This window comes from Podarcis bocagei (assembly GCF_964188305.1).
Source record: "Podarcis bocagei genome assembly, chromosome: 14".
Lineage (NCBI taxonomy): Eukaryota > Metazoa > Chordata > Lepidosauria > Squamata > Lacertidae > Podarcis > Podarcis bocagei.
Genome location: NC_138139.1, coordinates 4,800,611 through 4,823,019, shown reverse-complemented (window position 1 = coordinate 4,823,019; position 22,409 = coordinate 4,800,611). Strand labels below are relative to the sequence as shown.

The 22,409-nt window shown below is 42.1% G+C and overlaps 1 protein-coding gene across 5 annotated transcripts in view; it reads left to right on the top strand.

Moving 5' to 3' along the window:
* VPS13C (vacuolar protein sorting 13 homolog C) overlaps positions 1-22,409 on the top strand; it is a 120,235-nt gene that overhangs the window by 12,277 nt on the left and 85,549 nt on the right. For 3 of the 5 annotated variants that reach the window (XM_081170476.1, XM_081170475.1, XM_081170479.1), the window contains exons 7-17: positions 2,334-2,399; positions 5,713-5,822; positions 6,512-6,571; positions 7,551-7,610; positions 8,528-8,608; positions 13,943-14,000; positions 14,192-14,319; positions 15,755-15,861; positions 18,358-18,529; positions 21,483-21,545; positions 22,185-22,320. In XM_081170476.1, the coding sequence (XP_081026602.1) occupies positions 2,334-2,399; positions 5,713-5,822; positions 6,512-6,571; positions 7,551-7,610; positions 8,528-8,608; positions 13,943-14,000; positions 14,192-14,319; positions 15,755-15,861; positions 18,358-18,529; positions 21,483-21,545; positions 22,185-22,320 (1,041 nt within the window). The remainder of the gene's footprint in view (positions 1-2,333; positions 2,400-5,712; positions 5,823-6,511; positions 6,572-7,550; positions 7,611-8,527; positions 8,609-13,942; positions 14,001-14,191; positions 14,320-15,754; positions 15,862-18,357; positions 18,530-21,482; positions 21,546-22,184; positions 22,321-22,409) is intronic. The other 2 variants (XM_081170477.1, XM_081170478.1) reach the window with 2 other exon arrangements.

Sequence of the window (22,409 nt, the reverse complement as noted above, 5' to 3'; positions counted from 1 at the left end):
ACCTGTTGGTCTGCTAGATCAAGCTACTTCTTGCGACAGGAACTAGGTTAATGCTAAACTATTCTCTCAGTGGTAACTTTAGGGAAGCTCTGAACACCTATTCAGGTACTTTGAGAAACAATTATGCCTCAGAGACTCTGAAAGCCAATTTATCAAAGGAACACTGATTGAAATATTTTGTAATTATTTCAATCCTTGTTTCTTGATAAATTGGCTGTAAAATCATACATATAAAGGCTGTGATTCTTGCATTTTCAACAGGAGTTTATGTTGTTGCAAATATACCGTACTTTTTGCCCCATAGGATGCACCGGCCCATAGGACGCACCTAGTTTTTTTGGGGGGAAATAAAGGGGAAAAATCCCCCCCCCAGATGCGCTGCGCTAATCCCGAAGCTTGGGGCGTGCGGAGCTCAGCGCGCCCCAAGCTTCTGGGTGCCGCCAAGGTCTCCGCTAGCCGTGGGAGAGCCGCGCGGCTCTTCCAGGGCTAGCGGAGCGCTGCACTAATCCCGAAGCTTGGGGCGTGCAGAGCTCAGCGCGCCCCAAGCTTCTGGGTGCAGGCAAGCTCTCCGCTAGCCCTGGGAGAGCTGGGTCTCCCACAGCTAGCGGATAGCTTCCTGAAGCCTGGAGAGTGAGAGGGGTCGGTGCGCACCGACCCCCCTCGCTCTCCAGGCTTCAGCGAAAGCCTGCATTCGCCCCATAGGACGCACACACATTTCCCCTTCATTTTTGGAGGTGAAAAGGTGCGTCTTATAGGGCGAAAAATACGGTAATGGGTTTGATTCAGAGAAGATTCTATGAAACTCACCTATCCAGCATGGCTTTCCTGGGTCCTACGCCCTCCTACAGCTGCCTGTACCACATAAAGTGCTGCTCCCAAGGGTTGGTGCATCCTGTGGAATGCCATGAGATGGGTATGGTGCAGGATGGGGAAATTAGACAAATTTGTTGGGGCTTTCTTTCACAAGCAGAAGTGTTTTTCCACTTGTGTAAGACATCTCTGGGTGTAAGCCATTATTCCCATTGCTGAGGTGAAGCATTCTTTTTTTGTAAGAAAAGTATTCCATTGATTAGCATGTCAGTCTTAGTCATGTCTCCTTGGAATGGGTTCTGTGAATGAAACATGTAGATGATGGCATTGTTTGGTTGTAAATTAATCCAGTAGTAGAGTCATATGCTCTTCTAAAGCCATGACTTCAGAGTATCCATTTTTTAAAATGTTTTTTTTCTTGCCTTATGTAAAAGCTTCTCACCTAGCTAGTAAGCAAATTTAAAAAGATAAAGAGGAGAGACTTGGCTATAAATAGACTGTGAATGCTGTTTTCCTGTCTCTGTGGCTGCAGGGATTCTGCATATTCATCTTTTTTCAGAGCACATGTGCAGGAAGTCTTAGCCCTGGCAGTTTACCCTTCTCTCTTCAGTTTTGCTCACAAAGAGAGTTAAGTCCAGCAATAGTCTTCTCTGCCTCCAGATCTCAGTATTTTGGGTTGTAGACTTGATGGAACTACCAGCCTCCTACTACCCCAGAGCTAGGCCTAGAAGAGACCCATGTATTTAGAAAACTGCCTACTTTCTGAAATTGTCTAGGGAGCCCCATTGTGGTTGTTTTTTTAGCACCCTTGCTCTACTTAGTCTGATTAATTTTTCCTCCTTTCATACACAGACTAATTGGGAAGTGGAGCACCGGGGTTGTTGTTGTTTTTTGCAGGCAGCTAGGGATGATTAGGGAACATGGACTGTTTTAAGGATGGAGTGAGATATCCAACTAAGTTCACTCTGAGTAGACCCATTGAAACCAATGAATTTAATTTACTCAAGTCCACTGATTTCAGTGAGTCTATTTTGAGTATGACTAATGGTGGATGTCTGCCAGAATCTTGTCCCACAGTGGACTCACTGCTTCTCAGTGGCCGATACAGCAATTGTTATAAAACTTTGTCTTTAAATTATAGAAGTTTTGCTGAAGGAATGTCTCAAAATGTCTTCCTTGTTTGTAGTAGCTTAGCCACTTAGAGTAGACCTATTAACATCATCTATTAGCCATGTAAATTTCAGTAGGTCTACTCTGAGTAGGCCCAGGGCTGTAGTCCCTCTTTAGATTTTATAATTTTGCTGTAAATCCATTTTCTATAGTCTCATTTGGAAAAAAAGAATAGTATTAAATAGTGAAATGGTTTTATACTGGAGCTGCAAACTAACTCTATGCTTCTATACTCCAAATGTCTTGCCTAAATAATCTTATTTTTTGTTTTCCTTTATTTTCATTGCTTCCTTTAATGATGCCTGCCTAACTGTAATTTATCCTCTTTCTGTAAAATTGCTTACATTGAGAAGGACGTAAGTCTAAAAAGACTAAAAAGCGTTTTAAGAAATCATTTAAAGGTAATGGTCACTCAAAAGGTGGGTATAACTAGCACAGTGTGTTGAATATTCCTTTTCTGCTGCTTTCTTTTTATAAGCTAACAAAAAATAATAATGCAGTAATATGTGCAACCTTCTTTTAGGCCAGCAAGTAAGTTAGTGAGACTTTGACTTTACTGGATATAAACAAACCACATTGATTTTAAATTAATTATAATTACAATAATAATGTCTGTTAAAGCAGAAATTGGGTAGTTCCTGCTCAAATTAGTGCTTGAATTGTTTGGCCTTCAAACATCAGTTGGGCACAATCCAGCAATAGCTGTTCAGATTTGATTTTGCAAGAGGATTAAGGGCTCTTTCCCCTGAATGAATTCCAGTGAACACAGTAGTGAAAGGCTTAACACAGCTGGTTACATTTTTAAATGATGCATTTGTTACAGAAAAAAGTCTGTAGTAGGTTCATACTTAAGTGTACTCGTTCGCATTATCATTCCAGATGGTTGACACATTTGGACTACCTTCTCAGTTGTAACTCCCTCTTTTATCATCCAAGTATTTCTTTTCCACAGGCCTAAACCATTCTGAAGATAATGCCCAATAGAACATCACTCAGATTAATCCTCTCCCTAACATCTGTTTGTCACTTGTTTTAGTTTACCTGATACCCCCTGAAGTTCAGAAATAAATGTACTTTTTCCTTCTGTCCTTGAACTTCTCCATAAGATGTTCCAGTGCTAATGAAAAGGTGTTCAGATGTTTTAAAAAGAACATCCCCTTCTTTTATTGACATTCTGTTCTCTCATTCCATTCATTTGTGACCTTTTAAACTTATGCTGAGCTGTTTATATTTCTCAGCAATCAAAGCAATACTTTTGATTAATTAAAGAATGTTATGGTTTTGGATATTCGTACACAGTCCTGCTGAGCTTTTGCCTTTCAGCAGTTATGGCACTGATGAAAGCATTGTTTGATAGTTCTTGGTTAATATTCACTGAAACCTACCAAACAGCCTGTTTTCTGCCCTATTTCTGTGCCCTGTTTTTTGCAAAGATCAGCAGTCCTTAGCAAAACAGCTCTTGCTTGGGTCTCTCTGGCTGTATACTTGAATAAGAATGTGTGGACTTACTGCCTTCTGCCTTTTAAGGATCTGATGTTAAGATATTTTACAGTTTTTAGACTGCCTTTCCATCTCACTATTCAAGATGGTAAATAGGCTAAATATTACAAGTTGCTTGTTGGAGTCATTCCTAAAATGGGTATTGGCATAGGCTTCCAGGTTTGTGTGAAATAGTTCTTGAGTGAAATTCATATGCCTTAGTCATGTTCTCCAGGTGTGCTCCCAGTACTTTAGGTGCCTGGAGAAATCAGGTGAAAGCTTGCCCTCTTCATGCAACCTGTAATGCTAGTTAGGTGTTTTTATAATTAATACTTTTATAATTTATAATCTCCCTCTCCCACCTTGTTATTAATTATTCTTGGCTGCATGCAGTGCTTTTTTCAGGGGGTACTCAAGGCTACGCAGTACCGACACCTCTTTTTTTGTTTGTTTGTTAAAAAGTGTGGCACTTACTGTAACAACTTCATGATGGGTACCAGCACCTCTTTTTTGTTGTTAAAAATGTGACATTCACTGTAACAACTTCATGGTGAGTACCAGCACCTATTTTTCTAGAAAAAAGCACTGGCTGCATGTATTTTTATTCTTGTTTTTATCAAATGTTTTTTAAACATTTTAATTGTTTTGTTAATTGCCTTGAGACTTTGGCATTAAGGGTAGGCTCATATTTAGAAAATAAAAATAAATAATCATCATTCGACACTCATTGACAATTATTCAGGGTCTTGGGCTAGGTAAGGTAAGTCTGAAGCTGCCTTAATACAGTTATAAAACAGTAAGTAGAATAATTTTAGCATAATAGAAACCAGCAGGTATATTATGGCATAAGCTTTTTTGGACTTGGTTCAGGTACATCAAATGCAGTGGATTCCAGTCTATGAAGACATAAATAAATTAGGTTGGTTTCTAAGGTGGAGCAAGACTTCATGTTGTTTTTTGCTGCAAAACAGTCTAGTTACTGCTGTAGAAGTCAGTACAGATGCGTGGTTTTGATCTGTAAAGTGCTGATAAGGATATGGGGAAACAAGCAACATAAAATGTAGGGTGAAGAAATTTCTGAGAAAAAATGTGTAGTGTTGTGCAAGACAGAGTAAGTCTGGGAAATATTTGTTGTGTTTGACTGTTAATTTGGAGGTAGACAGTTGTACAGTGCCTTTATGTAGGGGGGAAACCCTATTTTAACTGAATCTGAAATGTGTTGAAAGGAGGTCAAAAGAACCTCTGCCTGGTTTAGAGGCTTCTGACAAATTTCTGTTTAACTTGGGGGAATGCTGGATACTGTGAACGAAACGCTCACTGACCTGGTTTGGATGTAATGCTGAGCTATGGTTTAACATTACATGTCTGAGTCTTAGATGTAGGTACTTCCTTTCCCCCTTTCTAGCACTGCTACAGTGAGCAGATTGGAATTTTTTGCTTCAATTTTTAAGTAACTGTGGTTTAATGTTATGTCTGAACCTTGAAGCACTGTACTTGGTCTTCACTATGGTTTATAGAAACAAGGCAACTTTTTAGAGCTAATGTTCAGACATGTTAAACAAAAGTGAAAGTTTACAGTCTCCTTGTGGCTGCACTGGAGATGGGGAGGGGAAGCATACCTGCCTGAAACTAGTTCATGTAACATTAAACCTATGTGTGGAGTGTGTCTTAATGGTGGCCTGTTGCTGAGAAGTGGCCTGCCAAGCGAATTCCGGTGGCCTGCCTGCCTCTTACAGATGGCAATAAACTTGGGGAGATATAATAGCAACTTGAAATCAGTACTGTGTAGAATGTGATTCAATTTAAGTAAAAACAACAGCACTTTGGGGGCCCTTTCCATGAATGAATTTTTGTCTGTGATTTACTGAGAGCAGGCATGGGCAAACTTGGCCCTCCAGATGTTTTGGGACTACAACTCCCATCATCCCTGACCACTGGTCCTGTTAGCTAGGGCTGATGGGAGTTGTAGTCCCAAAACATCTGGAGGGCCGAGTTTGCCTATGCCTGACTTGAGAGCATTGACCTTCTATCAAGTTTATTTCCTTCCTTGCCTTCAAATATAAATATAAATTGGCCCATGTAGAGAAGATGGAACTTAAACAGAATCCCCCCCCCCCTTATCCGGAATCTTAGAAAGCAAAGGTATTCACTCTCACTGTTGCTTTATTAAATGTTGCTTAGTGTCATAGTTTGAATCTTTAATGAAATGAAAGTTTTGCAATTGAGGCTGACTTGCACTTTTTATGTTTTTAGATAAACCAAAAGAAGAGAAGAAAGATACATTTTTGGAAAAGCTTGCAACACAAGTTATAAAAAATGTACAAGTCAAAATCACAAGCATCCATATAAAGTATGAGGATGATGTAAGTAATGTGAATTCCTTTTAGTGGTGGCAAACAAAGTTAATTCTACTGTATTCCTTTGCACTGTTCACCCCATAACATTTAATAAAACATATAATCAAGTTGGTTTACAAAACTCAAGAAATATCAAAATAAAATAGTAAATTACAACATCGCTAGAATAATCCAGGTTAACCATAATCTAAAATAGCAGTTGGAAGTTGCAGTGTCCAGCACGAGGCTGCTGAACTGAGAAGGGTTTTGCTCCTTTCAGGAAGATGAGTCTCGCTATGAACCTAATTATGGTTGCCACCACTGGGCAGGCCCTGCCCTGTGCCCACCTGCCACACATTTGGAGGTGGGGGAGAGGCTCTGAGAAGGGTCTCTGAAGCAGACCATAGTTTTCGGCAAGGATTGTATGGCGGTGATGGGGGAAGTGATTTTTAAACACTGGATGCCTCCAATGCCCATTGATGCCTCCAAATTGTCTTCAAAGGTGGAAAGTACATTATAATAATCTAGACAAGACCCATGGCAATCAACAGACTTAAGTCCATTAATTTCATTGGTTCTACACGGGGTATTACTTAGCTGGATATTACCCAAATACTTCTTTTTTTACACTTGTAAGTAAGGCTTTCAAAAACAAAAAATGTTCTAAGATGTTTCATATTGCATATAATAATAATTCCTACTTTTATTGTTTTTAGATCACAGATCCTAGCCGACCAATTTCCTTAGGAGTGACATTGGGGGAGCTTAGCTTACTGGTAATGCTTACTGTTTTTGAGGGGGGAGGGAACCAAGAAAGCATATTTCCATGCTTTTGATTAAATAAAGAGGAAATTAGTTTGAGAATTGTAATTTACTTAGGAATGTGTACTTGTATTTAAAGGTAAATGGAAATGTTGATATAATTATTATGAGCTTTTCATATAATACAGCCTGGAAATAAGGTTGCTGTGTGATCAAAGACAAACCATGGATTTCAGCTTTATTGTATGAAAAAATGAAATATTACTAGTTGCTCAGTAGCCTCAGGGAAAAATGCAAGAGGTCAAGGCCACCTAGAAAATATTTTTCTAGATTGTTGGCTGAGAAGGAATCGTCTAGAAAATAACTCTTTCCTCAGTGCTGATGCAAATGAAAACCACTGTCATCTGTGAAAATCATCTGTCATTTGTATTCTTTCTGGAGCAAAGAAGTAGGGTTATATGGGGGAAATGGAGCCAAGGGAAGGAAATATTCATATGCGAAATCAGCAGAGTTTAAACTCAGAGGAAGGGGACAGTAATTGCTTCCAGTGGAAGCCCCATTCCTCATGTGGTCCTTGCTCTGGAGGGCCTCAAAACTTGTGGGTACTTATAGGACACTGCTGATGGAAAAGGGAAGATTAGAACAACTCCTTGGCAAGCAGATTAGCTACTGTATTCTGGATTCCACCCATAGTGCTTTAGCTTTCTGTTTGCTCTCTATCCCCTGAAATTTTAGGGCTTGTTTATGTGGGAATTATTTTATTGAAAATATTTTTTAATTTTTTATACTACTTACCTGATCTTTAAAAATGGATTCTTCAAAATGCTGTTCTGTCAAAACATGGGAAAGAAGTTGGATCATACCAAATAACCTTTTTCGTCCTGAGATTATTTGGGAAATGCCTGGTATCCACTACCTGGGGTGGGTAGTATAGCATACAAAGCGTTTGAAATAAAACAAACATAAGTTAAATTCAATTATTTCTATTTCCAGACTACTAATGAAAACTGGACTCCTTGCATTTTAAATGAGGCTGCAAAAATCATTTACAAGGTACGGTCAGAGCCTCTGATCCAAAGTTTAAGAGCAGAAATTTTATTTCTTAGTTAACCAGTTACCAGGATTCAAAGCTATTTTTGTTACACCTGTGGTATTTTTGTCCCTACCCCCACTTGAACAGTAGAGGCTGCTCCTCTCTCGTGAGTACTGCAGTCTAACTGTGAAAATCTGCTTTTCAGCAAAACTTGGCTTCATCTGAACATTACTGAAATATACTCAGAGTCCTGTAGTGATTTCATGCTCTTTATTGCAGCATGTAAAACAGTGATTGAATTGCCCCCCAAACCTCAGGATTTTATATACATTATTTACACAATGAGTCCCGTCTGATTGGCTGATTCTCCTTCCCTCTTGGAGCCTGATTGGTCTTTTCCTGCAGGCCAATCAGTTGTTGTATTCTAGGATCCTACTTGCCTATTGTTCTAGGATCCAAGCTTAGTACATAACAATTAGAATTCACCATGCTTGCTGGCTTATCAGGAATTAACAAATACCCTAGCATGGAGACATTTTATACTACTTCACTGTTTCTCTCTACCTTCTTTATGCTTTAAAAGGTAAAGGTACCCCTGCCCGTACGGGCCAGTCTTGACAGACTCTAGGGTTGCGCGATCATCTCACTCTAGAGGCCGGGAGCCAGCGCTGTCTGCAGACACTTCCGGGTCACGTAGCCAGTGTGACGAAGCTGCTTTAGCTACACAGTATTCTTCAAGTTTAGGATTTAGGATAAAGTGTGCAAAATACCTAGTGAATGGCTACACCACTGAATTCACTGTAATTTCTAATGTAAAGTTTGCTTTTGGACACTTGGACTGAATTGCACTCTCATTTTAAAAGTAAGATGTTCCTATTTGGTGAAAGATTTTGTATTGTACATTTTAACAGCTGATGAGATGTGTTTGTTCTTTCAGCTTCTGCGTCTTGATTCTCTCAGTGCCTACTGGAATGTGCAGAGTGAAATGTATTATCATGCTTCCAGGGAAGAAATACTGGTACGTTAAAGCCCCTCTGTGTGTGGGGGGGTGGGGGTTGCCACCTTTGTTGTGTTGCTGGCTGACCCCTCCCCCCCTTAGAGCCTCTACCCACCCACCCGCTCCCCCTCCTGCCTGTAAACCTCACCCCAAACCTTCCCATCCCTTATAGCAGGGGTGCCTTTAATATTTCATTAAAAGCTTGTGTTTATTTGTGGTTTCTGTCTCTGATGCATTTTTAAAAAATGTATTTTATGTTGTTAGCCCCCCCCCCCGAAGGTGGTATAGGAACTTTTGTTTAAATAAAGAAGCAAGCTCTTTTGCAATGGTTAAGAGTTGCCCTGCAAGGGATAAAGTATTATCTTTTTGATTGGAAATTATTGAACGCTAATTTAATATTAAATGCCTTGCTTTTGAATAGACTCATTTTATTTTTTAAAGAACTATGTTTGCCCAAAACAGTATATGCCCCCCCCATTCCCTTGTTGAGGTGGCTTTGGTTGCCAAAACACTGTTTTAGCTGTTAAGCAGATTAAGTTGTCAGGCTTCTTCAGTAATGTGATTACTTGAAAATGAGCTAACACATTTAATGGCCAACAGATGGTTCTTGCTAATTTTTAGTACGTTATTGTTACATATGTTGTGATTTTCTTATTTTATGTTGCCGTAAATATTAAATAGCAACTAAATATGATGTGGCTGAAGTTTCAAAATTATTTATTATCATTTGAAGCAGCTTTTTATTATTTGCATTTTCAAAAACAGGAACATAGAGCATATTTAACCCCCTCCTCCCCTTTCCTCGCTCTGTCCCGCTTACAACTTCATACCAAATACAGCATGTATACATACACCATATGACTTCCCTTCCACCCTTTTCCTAGTTCCTTTTTTTCTACTACTCTGCGTAATCCACGTCTTTTTAATCCTCCAATTTGTTATCTATTAAAAACTCGTGTCTATTTCAACTCTGCTGGATTGTTTACACAAGACCTACTAAGCTATGTATTTGATTATACAGGTTCTTAAAATATTCAGTAAACATTGTCCATTCCTCCTTGTATTCCTTATCTTCATTTTCTCTTATCCGGTTCGTCATACCAGTCAGTTCAGCATATTTGAACATTTTATACTGCCATTCTTCCTTAGTGGGTACTAGACTTGTTCTCCACCTTTGTGTCAATAAGGTTCTAGCTGTGGCAGTGGCATATAGTAGTAAGCTCTTTTGGGTTTTTGGGGACCTCCGTTGTTACTATCCCCAATAGTTTTTTTAAGTATCTTTTTTAATTCATCATATATAGTTTCCCAATATGCCTTAATGATTTTACAGGACCACTACATGTGAATAAAAGATCCCTCAATTTCATTACACTTTCAACATACAGCTTTTTTCTTTTTTCGACATTTTCGTCAATCTGGTGGGTGTTAAATACCATCTGTGGGCCATTTTCATAATATTTTCTTTTATCATGCCATAAAATTCAAATTTATTTTCCACAGCTTTCCCCATAATTCATAATCAATATTGTGACCCACATCTTGTGCCCACTCAGTCATGCTTGATTTCACAAATTCCTCTTTAGTTTCCCCCACATTTGAAGCTGCTTTATACTGACTTGGATTACCTGCTACGGTCTACTCTCCAAAACCATAAGCAGAGACCTTTCCTAGCCTTGTAACCCTATGACTGAAGCCATGAATTTAACCTGGGATTTTGTGCATGGAAAGCATGTGCTCTACCACTGAACTTCAGCCCTTATTTACTTTTATCCAGATTTATATTCTGCATTCTATAAATTTCCCCCTTACATTTGTATCCTGCCTTTCTTCTGTCATGGAACTGAAGGTGATTACTTGAAATTCCTAGGCAGACAGCTATCCAGGTATTGCCTAGATGCAGACCTCCTTAGCTTCAGCAAAGTGTCTACCTCATGTGTCTTTAGACCATATCCCACCCCAAGTCTTGGGCATTTGTGGCTGTGTTGCTTTTCTGGAACTGTCAGGCATACATTTAGCCTTTCTACATGCTTCCCAGAAGAAGAAGAAAACATTTGATTTGCATTCTTTTTCTAGGTAGCATTAATTGATTGTTCCAGGTGTGCATTGCTTATGGTTGCCATCTTTGTGAGAGTGCCATGGAAGTGGCATTCTTTGCTCAAAGCACTAGACTGCTCCGGTGTTGTGTGTGTGCGCACGCTTTGTATGCAGCTGTTTCCAGATTCAGTACCTGGATTCTCCAGTTTAAGGATCTAGAATCTAGATCTCCTCAAGCATGGCTAGGAAAGATTAATGCCTGAGATCTGAGAGAGCAGTAAGTTGGACCTATGGTGTATAAGTCCACATACTTACTTCTAATATGCTGAGTTGGGATGGATATTCAAACTGCTGGTCTGTAGAAGTTTCATTTTTGTCTAACACAATAGAAAGGAACTATTTCAATGAAGTGATTCTATCTATAACCTAGATAGGGAGCTTCCTCTTGGTCAGCACAAGACCCAACTGTAGCCTAGGGCATTGTGCCTAATAGCTTAAAATAATGTAGTCACTTACATTGGAAGAGGATTTAATTTTCCTGATAACAGATATGCTTTGTGGTATAGACTTAATAGCATGTATGAAGAAATGGCAAGTTTCTTCTTCAGCATGAGTAATGCAGTGGGACAATAGCTATCTGATAGATAATCAGTCCTAGCAAATAGAATTTGAGAAGAATAAAAATCAAGTCAACAGCACAAAATAATGATCATCAATACCTAGTAAGGAAAAGCAGAACTACTCATTTTGATTCTGTGACCAGGAACAGTTAGTGCATTCATAGTTTCCATTAACCAAATGGCATAAAGTCTGGCTCCAGATCCTTAATACAGGTTGTAGAAACAATGCTGTCTAAATCTTTGGGACATAAATATTTGACAAATATATAAAGTAATCAGTTTGCAGAGATGGTGCACATGAACAACAATTGCATACGTACAGCTTCTGCTTCATTTTGAATGTTTTTGCCATATGGCTCTGGTCATGAGATCCTACTATCTAAACAGGAAGTTGGGGATTCAATGATAAGAACACTTTATCTAACAGTGAGCAGAAGCTGTTACAGTTTATAATTTAGATTCATGATTGTTTGCAATTCCTTAATTAAAAAACGTCTGTATATAAACTCTAGTGTGTCTCAGTAACAAGAGTATCAGTCTGTTTTGGAAACTGGTTTTTGAATCGCTAATATCCTCATTCCAAAGAGTGTTAACGACACAGTTATGAGACAAGAGCTAAATCACAACACAAATAGCATGATGGAAACAACCTCTTTCCTTTATTGCATTATTTTATAAGTAACAGGGAAGTGAGAACATTCATAAATTTATGGCCACCTTTTCCTGGTTGAAATACTAATATGGCTTAAATTTTGTGTTTCTCTTTCACATCTGCAGAATTATTTCTTGGTACTGCAGTAATCTACCAGCTTTGCAATATATTTTCTTATAGAGGAAGGAAAATAGGGAAAATCTCGTGTCATTTAGCTTGAGTTATCATACGTCAGTTCTTAATGTGCTTACTTGCGAGTTAAATCCTCATATTTATTTCTGTTGTGTTGTGTCAAATGAAACATTTGTTTTCCTCTGTTTCCCACACCTTGATTCCCATGCAACTTGTTTCCCACATCCTCCTCCAATGTTTTCCTTTGCGGTTGTCTACTTTAGATGGTCAGCCTACATGTTTTACATACAGCCTTTCAAAGCAGTAGGTGAAAAATTTAGACCAAATAGGTATGGTTACATGAAAGTTCTGTTCATTGGGATTACTTTGAAAAACACAGGAATACTATTTTAGATAGTCTTCAGCACAAGAGATACAATCTATGAAAGTGTAATACTGTTTTGGAGAAAAAGCTGTGGAACAGTTTCTGTAAATATTTTTATTATATGGAAGCTATACGTATGAATTGGAACTCAGAAGTCGTGAGACAATTATGTCAGAATTGAGCTTCACTAAAGTGATCCCACCCCCCATGTCAGGGAAGAGTTAGAGTTAGAAGTTTCCAGTTTCTCAGAGGGAGAAAGCTTTCCCCAAGGGGGGAAGGAGAGCAGTGAAGTTAACAGAAGAGAGCAACAAGAACAACAGGGAGGGACAAGATGTTCCCAGGAAAGGCAAGGGTTCAGTTCTAGCTCAGATTCGGAGGAGGGGAGATACAAGCCAGCTCTAGCGGGAAAGCGAAAGGAGTGGCGCCTTCGCCATTTTGAGAGTGGCTGATCACGGAGAAGCAGAGCTCAGAAGGTAGCTGAAATAAGTGACTCTGAGGAAGAATAGTTAAGAACCGTTTATAAGATTGTTTTGTTAATACACAATAAAAAGTTATAAAAGAACAAGAAGCGTTTGTGTGGTGATCTGAAGAGGACAGTGACCAATCCTGACACCCCAGTTCAGCATTCGAAACTAACCAGGCAGCAGGCGTGTTTTGCAACAAGGGGTGGTCCAGTTGTGAACAATTTCAGAAGTCTAGTTGCTGTCTCTGGTACCTGAGACTCCGGATTAAAATTGCTGCTGTCCTCCCTAAAAAGCTCAGTGAAATGTGTGTGTGTGTGTGTGTGTGTGCGCCGGAGAGAGCTTTGCACCACACAGCGGATATGCTTAAGACAGCCCTGGTCATCAGCCTTCCTCCAGTGAGCACCAATGGGGCACCAGGACGAGTACAACATACAGACCCCCTTGGTCTGCTTGGGTCTCCTTGGCATTCCAAGGTAGGGGACTGAGGAGAAGGGACAGAAGTGGTGGGTGGCATGGTAGGCTTGTTGGATGTCTTGTGCAGAAGGGAGACTCATTTGGAACTGCACAGGGGAAGGCGACGCCTCCGAGTCCATGCAAGATGCCTTTGTGGAAAGGAACACTGCAGCAGCCTGGCTGAAAGTTACACCAAAGGTGGGGAAATAGTAGTGGGTGGGGGACCTTTCACTTCCTTGTGAGGGGCACACTGAAATAAAGAAGAATATCGTGTGCCCATCATGGGTTTGCAGTTATTTAGCTTAAGGCACATCCTTTCAGAAACTGAGCATCTGGTAGTCCTGGGAAGAGGGCAGGCGTTAGTTCTTGAAGGCTGTGGTGGTGGTGGGGGGGGGAGATGTTAAACGAAAAGCCTGAGCGTATCGGCTCCGTAGCCTGTGGCAAGCTTGCAGCCCAAAAGTAAATAAAAAGTGTTGTTGATTAAAAAAAAATGCAATTAGACATTCTGTGTTGGCGACCACAACCCAAGTTCCAGGAGTCATGTGGTGAATAGCTTTTCCATCCCAGTTTCTAACTGTGCTCCAGTTTGAATATGCATGTTTCAGATGTTTAAAGGTTTATTTTTGTCATTTACAGGAGCAGTTGAAAAGGGGAGTCCCTTCACCTTGCCAAGAGCCTCCAAATGATCAGTATAGTAAGTATGAAGGACAGAATTTGGGTTTGTGGCTACACAATTCTTGCCTCCGTTGGTAGTGAGGGGCAGCAACTCTTTACTTCAGTAGTTACTTTTTACAGTATATTGTATAGTGCAACTCTGCTTTTAACTTCATAGTATTATGCTAATTCTGATTTAAGGACTTGTTTCTCTCTCCCCCCCCATTAAAGTATTTAAACCAGTATCAGCATCTGCAAAGCTGTATATTAACCCTCATGCAGAACTTGAACTACAAACTCCTAAGATTGTTGGGAGCATGGAAGTCCAGAGCATTTCAGTTGAACTGACCAAGCCACAGGTAAGATGGCTTGCAACTTTATGATCTTCTTTTAGTTTTGTGCCATTAACTTCAGCCACCTGTGTAGGGCTTACTCTTAGTTACTTGCTCATGTTGTTACTTCGCAAACCGTACTGGAAGAATGTGTATGAGGACAAATGCCTTATAAATACGTTATAAAACTACATGTTTAACTAGTGAAATGTGGTAGAGCCTGTTTTCTTGAGCATTTTTAGAGTAAGGAACATGTATTTCTCCCAGTTTGGTGAAAGACAGGGGTGGAAAACCTGTTTGGTCTGATGGGCCATATCATTTTCTCCCCACACCCTGTAGGCCAACTTTTACAGGTGTGTTGTTACATGTCAATCAGCATCATGACCGACATAACTGACAGTTGATCTGTGAAGCGTGTGTGTCTAGGTCCTGCTTCTTCAGCATTTTCCTATAGAGAATGTGTTGGTGAAGCAGCACTCAGCAGGTTAGAACTCTTTCCCCAATCTGCTGACACTGCCCAGTAACACCAGCTGTTTGATAGGTGGGTGTGGCATGACGTAAATGACCTCACAGTCCAAATTTTACCCTCTGGTGAGACAGGATTGGCCCACAGGGCAGAGGTTCACATCCCTGGTGTAAGGAATGTATTTCTCTCAATAGAGGTTTGCTGTACAGTGGTACCTTGTGTTACATACGCTTCAGGTTACAGACTCCGTTAACCCAGAAATAGTACCTCGGGTTAAGAACTTTGCATCAGGATGAGAACAGAAATCGCGCGGTGGCAGTGCGGCAGCAGCAGGAGGCCCCATTACCTAAACTGGTGCTTCAGGTTAAGAACAGTTTCAGGTTAAGAACGGACCTCTGAAACTAATTAAGTACGTAACCAGAGGTTCCACTGTATTGTGATCAGCATTAATTTGCCTTAAGTTCTGAAGAAAGCTTCATGTTCTTAGTACAGTGGAACCTCATGTTACGTACCGTCCTCCTTACGAATGCTTTGGGTTACGAGCTCTGCTAACCCGGAAGTAGATGCTCCCGGTTGCGAACTCTGCCCCGGGATGCGAGCGGAAGTCACGCACCGGCAGCGCGGCAGCAGCAGGAGGCGCCATTAGCAAAATAACGGTTTCGGGTTACAAACAGACCTCTGGAGCGAATTAAGTTTGTGACTGGGGGTACCATTGTATATGGTTTGAATTGAGTCTGTTAAGAAAGATCTGTTGGCTAAAAATTAGGACTTCTGTATTCTGACACAGCATACCTCTGTGCCAGGGACAACTACTGAGTGATGGCTATTCCTTTCTTTCTTTATAAGAAAAGGATACTTGTATGTCCAATACAGTTATTTAAACTAAATAGACCTTTGTCTTGTCTCTAGTATGGCAATCTTTAGTCTCATAGCTGAATGCTTTAAATACTGTGATTTCCTGGTGGTAAGATACCATGTCCCCCTTCATTTGTTTAGTACCTTAGTATGATTGACCTTCTGGAGTCCATAGATTATATGGTTCGAAATTTCCCATACAGAAAGTACAGACCAGAGGTACCACTGCATAAGAATGCCAAACAGTGGTAAGTTGTAGACCTTTCTGTATTATTTGTTCTTGCTTTTTAATCTTCTTGCATGCTTATGGCAAGATAGCTAATTATTCTCATAACTCAGGACAGCTAACAGCATTCCTAAAGTGTTCTTCACATGGATGGTCAAACAGAACTCCTGTATGTGCTGTAAGTGTCCACCACCATGCATACTCGGTGATCTGTGAGAAAGCAGGATGTGTTCATAAGAAATATCAGGTCTCTCTTGGTCTTTTCCCATTTTTTCTAAAGCAAGCTTTAAGAAACTGAAATCCTTCTCTACTGCTACTACCCCTTTTGTTATCTTGCCCTGTTTTTTAGGCTGTTGGTTGGCTTATATTATTGAAACAAATTGACACATAGGTAGCAACTGTTTTATAAGAATATTAAGCAGTTTTGTGCTTAAGTTGGAAACTAGAGTGATTTCCCACCCTCTAGCTCCATGTTCTTCAATCTTGAGTCAATGGATGTTTTTGTACTGCAACTCTCATCATCCCTGACATGACTAAGCTGGTCAACTCTAAATGCCCCCCTATGCGGTATAGCCTATATCCTATACGTGTCAAATGTCAGTTGTAGTCTGTTCTTACAGGAGGAATTCTTATTTTTCCTGTGAGGAGTTGTGGCTTCTTCCCAGTTTGCAAAGCCCATGACTGGACTCTCAGCAGCCAACTCTCAAATATTTTGAGTATGTGCAATGGATGTATCTTCTCAGATTTTTGGAAATTAAATGGGGAACAAAAAAGTTTATATTCCATGGCATCTTTGGAAATAATGCAACCTGAACTGGACTGTCATTTGTTTCACACAACACTCCAGGTTTCACTCCAAGCTCTCTTTGCTTCAGTAGCCCACTTTAAAGAAAAGTATTTTACTTGCTGCTCCTGTGAAACCTAAATAAAATAAATAAATAAATTTTATTTATATCCCGCCCTCCCCAGCCAAAGCCGGGCTCAGGGCGGCTAACAACAATCAAATAATCAGTAAAATAATCACACAATCTAAAAATATTTCATTATAAAAATTAATTAAATCAAATTGATGGCAACCAATTAAGCAGAATTATGTGTAGGTTGCCAGAGGAGGGAGTCAGGCTGCGCCCTGACCAAAGGCCTGGCGGAACAACTCTGTCTTGCAGGCCCTGCGGAAAGATGTCAGGTCCCGCAGGGCCCTAGTCTCTTTTGACAGAGCATTCCACCAGTTTGGAGCTGCAGCCGAGAAGGCCCTGGCTCTAGTTGAGGCCAGCCTAACCTCTCTGAGGCCTGGGACCTTGAGGATGTTATTATTTGCAGACCGTAGATTTCTCTGTGGGGCATACCAGGAGAGGCGGTCCCGTAGGTACGAGGGTCCTAGGCCGTATAGGGCTTTAAAGGTTAAAACCAGCACCTTAAACCTGATCCTGTACTCCACCGGGAGCCAGTGCAGCTGGTATAATACCGGATGAATGTGCTCTCGCAGCGAAGACCCCATAAGGAGTCTCGCCGCGGCATTCTGCACCCGCTGGAGTTTCTGGGTCAGTCTCAAGGGCAGCCCCACGTAGAGCGAGTTACAATAATCCAGTCTGGAGGTGACCGTCGCATGGATCACAGTGGCTAGGTCAGGACGAGAGAGATAAGGGGCCAACTGCTTAGCTTGGCGGAGATGAAAAAATGCCGCCTTTGTTATAGCTGTAATCTGCGACTCCATAGAGAGGGAGGTATCGAAGATTACACCCAAACTCTTAACGGACGGTGCTGGCACTAATTGCACCCCCGCAAGAGATGGGAGTTGCCCCCTCGATCCCATATCGTCCCGCCCCAGCCAGAGGACCTCTGTCTTCGAAGGATTTAACTTCAACCGGCTCCCACGTAACCATCCAGCCACAGCTTCCAGACATCTGGTCAGTGTGTCTGGGGCCGAGTCAGGATGGCCATCCATCAACAGATAGAGTTGGGTGTCATCAGCATACTGATGGCAACCCAGCCCAAAACTCCGGACAAGCTGGGCGAGGGGGCGCATAAAGATGTTAAAAAGCATCGGGGAGAGAATTGCACCCTGAGGCACTCCACACACCAAGGAGTGGCGTGATGACAATTCCCCCCCAAGCGCCACCCTCTGTCCCCGACCAGAGAGAAACGAGCGCAGCCATTGAAGGACTGTGCCCTGGATCCCCACGTCGGCAAGGCGGTGGTCCAGGAGTTCGTGATCGACCATGTCAAAGGCTGCTGACAGATCTAGAAGAATCAGCAGCCCTGACCCGCCTCGATCCAGCTGCCTGCGGAGATCATCTGTTAGGGCGACCAGAGCCGTCTCGGTCCCATGACCAGCACGGAAGCCGGACTGGAATGGGTCCAGAGCAGATGTTTCATCCAGAAACCTACTTGAGATCCCTTGCCCCATCTATTGCATTCTTCTGCCAGTCTCTGTTCTGTAGTATTATTCCAGGTTGCACCAATTTTTCATCTTGTCATTTGTATTGAAAATGTAATTGGGGTTTGGTTTTTTTTGCAGGTGGAAATATGCAGGAAATAGCATCCTTGAAGTCCATATCAGACGATACAGCAGCATGTGGTCATGGAGTAACATAAAGCATCATCGGCAGCTTCTGAAAAGTTACAAAAATGTTTATAAAAGCAAACTGACACAAACCAAAGTATCAGAAGAAACACAGAGACAGTTGCAGGTATTTGATGTGATTCTAGAGTGTGTGGTGTTGTAAATGCAATGCATTGCCATAAACTGGGAAAGGGGTGACACCTCCACAAATACAAAAACTTCTCAATTTTTTTCTACTCTGGCAATATTTTAATCCATGTGTAATGTCAGGAGTGCTCTGATGGTGTTTCCTGCTTGGCAGGGGGTTGGACTCGATGGCCCTTGTGGTCTCTTCCAACTCTATGATTCTATGATTCTATATTACCTTGTGAAATCATTTTGTAGCTATATTTTCTAATACTGACTTCAACAATAAGAGCTGACTTATTTTGTTAGAATGAGACTGAGAGTTTACTTATGGTAGGTGCTAAGCAACATTGGATACTATTAGCAGGATATAAATACATAGCATGTTATTATGTTATGGTGGCAATATGATGTCACACCTTGACCAGTGTGATCAGCAGAGTATGCACAGCTTTAGCAGAGTAGTAGTCCAGCAGAGCTTCAGTGTCTTCTTGCCCTCCAGTTGTCAGCCTTTCCAGAGTTGATGGTTAAAAATCTCCTTGTCCACACAGTTCAGTGTATTTATTGTCTTAAAACACAAAACACGTCCAACACACTAACTACATAAATGTAAGAGATGCTAATGCATCATGAAGTGTTCTACTAAGTACAGCTCTCTGGTCTTAGAGGTAGAGGTCCAAATATCCAGAGAGATTCAACTCAGTTCTATCCACAGTTCTACTAGTAATAGTAATGGTATTGCAAGAGGAATAATAAGTTTGGACCTAAAACACTGCTGACTGCAGCACTGACTTTATACCTATCAGTGCATGTACAGTGGTACCCCGCAAGACGAACGCCTCGCGAGACGAAAAACTCGCAAAACAAAAGGTTTTTTCGTTTTCGAGTTGCCTCGCAAGACGAATTTCCCTATGGGCTTGCTTCGCAAAACGAAGCTTGCCCCGGGGACAGCGGGTCTTCTCTTTTGAAGCAAGGGGCTGCGGGGAGATAGCGATCTCCCCGCAGCCCCTTGCTGCAAAAGACGTCCGGGGGGAGCGGGGAAGAAGTGCTTCACTTCCCGCTGCCCCCGGACCTCTTTTGAAGCAAGGGGCTGGGGGGAGATAGCGATCTCCCTGCAGCCCCTTGCTGCAAAAGACGTCCGGGGGAAGCGGGGAAGCGAAGCGCTTCGCTTCCCGCTGCCCCCGACCTCTTCTGAAGCAAGGGGCTGGGGGGAGATAGCGATCTCCCTCCAGCCCCTTGCTGCAAAAGACGTCCGGGGGAAGCGGGGAAGAAGCGCTTCGCTTCCCGCTGCCCCCGGACCTCTTTTGCAGCAAGGGGCTGGGGGGAGATAGCGATCTCCCTGCAGCCCCTTGCTGCAAAAGACGTCCGGGGGAAGCGGGGAAGAAGCGCTTCTTCCCCGCTTCCCCCGGACGTCTTTTGCAGCAAGGGGCTGCAGGGAGATCGCTTCTCCCGGTGCTCCGAAGCCGGGCGGGGGGCAGGGGACACCTCCCGCCGCCGCGGGGACACCTTTTGAAGGCAGGCGGGGGGGGAGCAAAGATTTCCGCCCCCCGCCCGTCTTCAGAAGAGGTCCAGGACCTCTTCTGAAGGCTGGCGGGGGGCAAAAGTCTTTGTCCCCCCTGCCTGCCTTCCCAGGGGCTTTTAAATCGCCCCGGACAGCGGAGAAGTCCTCCGCTGTCCGGGGCGATTTAAAAATGCCGCCCGCCAGCATTTTAAGATCGCCCGGACAGCGGAGAAGTCCTCCACTGTCCCGGGTTTTTTTAAAATGCTGGGGGTGGGAAGAAAAGCCCTTGTCCCCCCCCCCAGCCTTCAGAAGAGGTCCGGGGACAGACTGTCCCCGGACCTGGTCTGAAGGCGGTTTCCCTAGGAACGCATTAATTGATTTTCAATGCATTCCTATGGGAAACCGTGCATCGCAAGACGAAAAAACCGCAAGACGAAGAGACTTGCGGAACGAATTAATTTCGTCTTGCGAGGCACCACTGTACACATATTCCTTAGAGGAAGGGAGGATGGATGTTCCCCCATCCAGTGGCCCCCAACCTTGAACTGTTTTTAACAACGCACTGCAGCTGGTATGCCAACCCTGAACAGAATTCAGACATGGGGAAAGGTCAGCTTAAGATGCAGACCAAGCAGTTAGTTCAATTTCACCCTTATTCCCAAATTACACCAATGTAGCAGAAGAGGCTAAGGCTGTATGCCAGTGGAGGGGATTTTTTTCTGCTTGGCAGAAAATGGACCAAATTTGACAAGCGGGTGGGGTTGCCCACTTGTCAATCATCTGACATCATTATTACACACAGGGCCCAATTGCTGGGACTTCAGAATGCTGTTTTTTGAACCTCCAAAAAACAAAAAGTTCAAGGAGCAGCATGGGACTGTTTTCAAAAGAGAGACCACTCCCCCATTCTAGAGCAAGACATGCCATCACCACCCATCAACTAATAGGGTTGTGCACCTTTCTTCAGCAAAGGAACAATTGGGAGCTCACTTTAAGCTCCTGATTGTTCATTTGAAGCCACAGTGGTACCTGCACCACACCTGATGTCCCACGATGTCAGGTGTGTGGCGTGTGGTGTGTGGCCATGGTTTGGGAGAAATGGCCTCACGGGCCAAATTATGACCCTTGGTGGGCTAAGTTTTGCCCATGGGCTGAAGGTTCCCTGTCCCTGCTCTTCTTCATACTGTTGAGTGCTTAGACATAACTAATGAGTATGAGTACCATGCACAGCTTTGTGAAACGACTGTAAAGCAAGTTTGCTGTGAAGCAAAAAATAAAATAAAAATAAAAGTGGCTTAATTGAATTAATTAAATTCAGGTAGCATCCTTTGAAGGCATTGGATGGCACATGACTGGTCCTAATACACACTGATTGATGAGATTTGCTGAAATAACTGCTAACTGCCCTGTTAAAATGTTACATTAAAGTTGCTTTTATGCATTTGTTCCACAGGATTTAGAAAAAGCTCTAGATGTGTTCAATATTGTTTTAGCAAGACAGCAAGCACAAACTGAGGTAAGCTCTACTTTTTCTTTTTTCATTGCTTCTAAAAGTTAAGAAATGACTACAATGAATGTAGGCAGCTCTCCACTTGCGTCCGATCTGTCTGCCTGTCAGTTGTTAGGCGGGGAGGCAGAGCAGCCTCAAGAAAGGCCTGCTGCACCTCTGGCTCATGAGGAGACCCTCTCTGGGCTCTGGGGAGGGTCCCCTTGCAAGCTGGGAAGACTCTCCAGGGTGCTCCCCACTTACCCAATTTTTATCTTTACCAGATTTTTTTAAAAAATAAACCTGTTCCATTATGCTTTCTGGCTAAAGTGGTGTAACACTTTAGGGAACATCTAGGGAAAGGCTGAAATTGGCTCCCATCAACACAACTAGGATTCTGTTGTTCTTCTTGCAGACTCCTTTTGCATAGTGCCTATTTATGAGTAGTAAAACATCTCCATTCTATTCTTTGCCAAAAATTGTCTTCTGGAAGTGAGAGGAAGGCCACTTAAACATGCAATGCTTAAAAAACTAGTCTGCCATTCAACACTCATTTTACAGTTTTTCCTTAGGAGTGATCTCTTGTGCATCCTTTGCTTATTGGCGGTTGCAATGCCACAGTGTATCTAATTTTTCTTTCATGCATTTTTTTAACTTTCCGATTTATAGGTTATAAGGTCAGGACAAAGGCTGTTGAGAAAGAAATCAACTGATGGAGAGAAGAAAGGTGGTGGATGGTTTAGTGGATTGTGGGGGAAGAAGGAATCTAAGAAAAAAGATGAAGAAGAACTTTCAGTTCCTGAAAGTAGGTTTGCATCTACAAGTAACTGGGGCACTAGATACTTAGCTTATGTGGATTGCCTGTATTGCACAAATTTTCATATTACTGGCTAT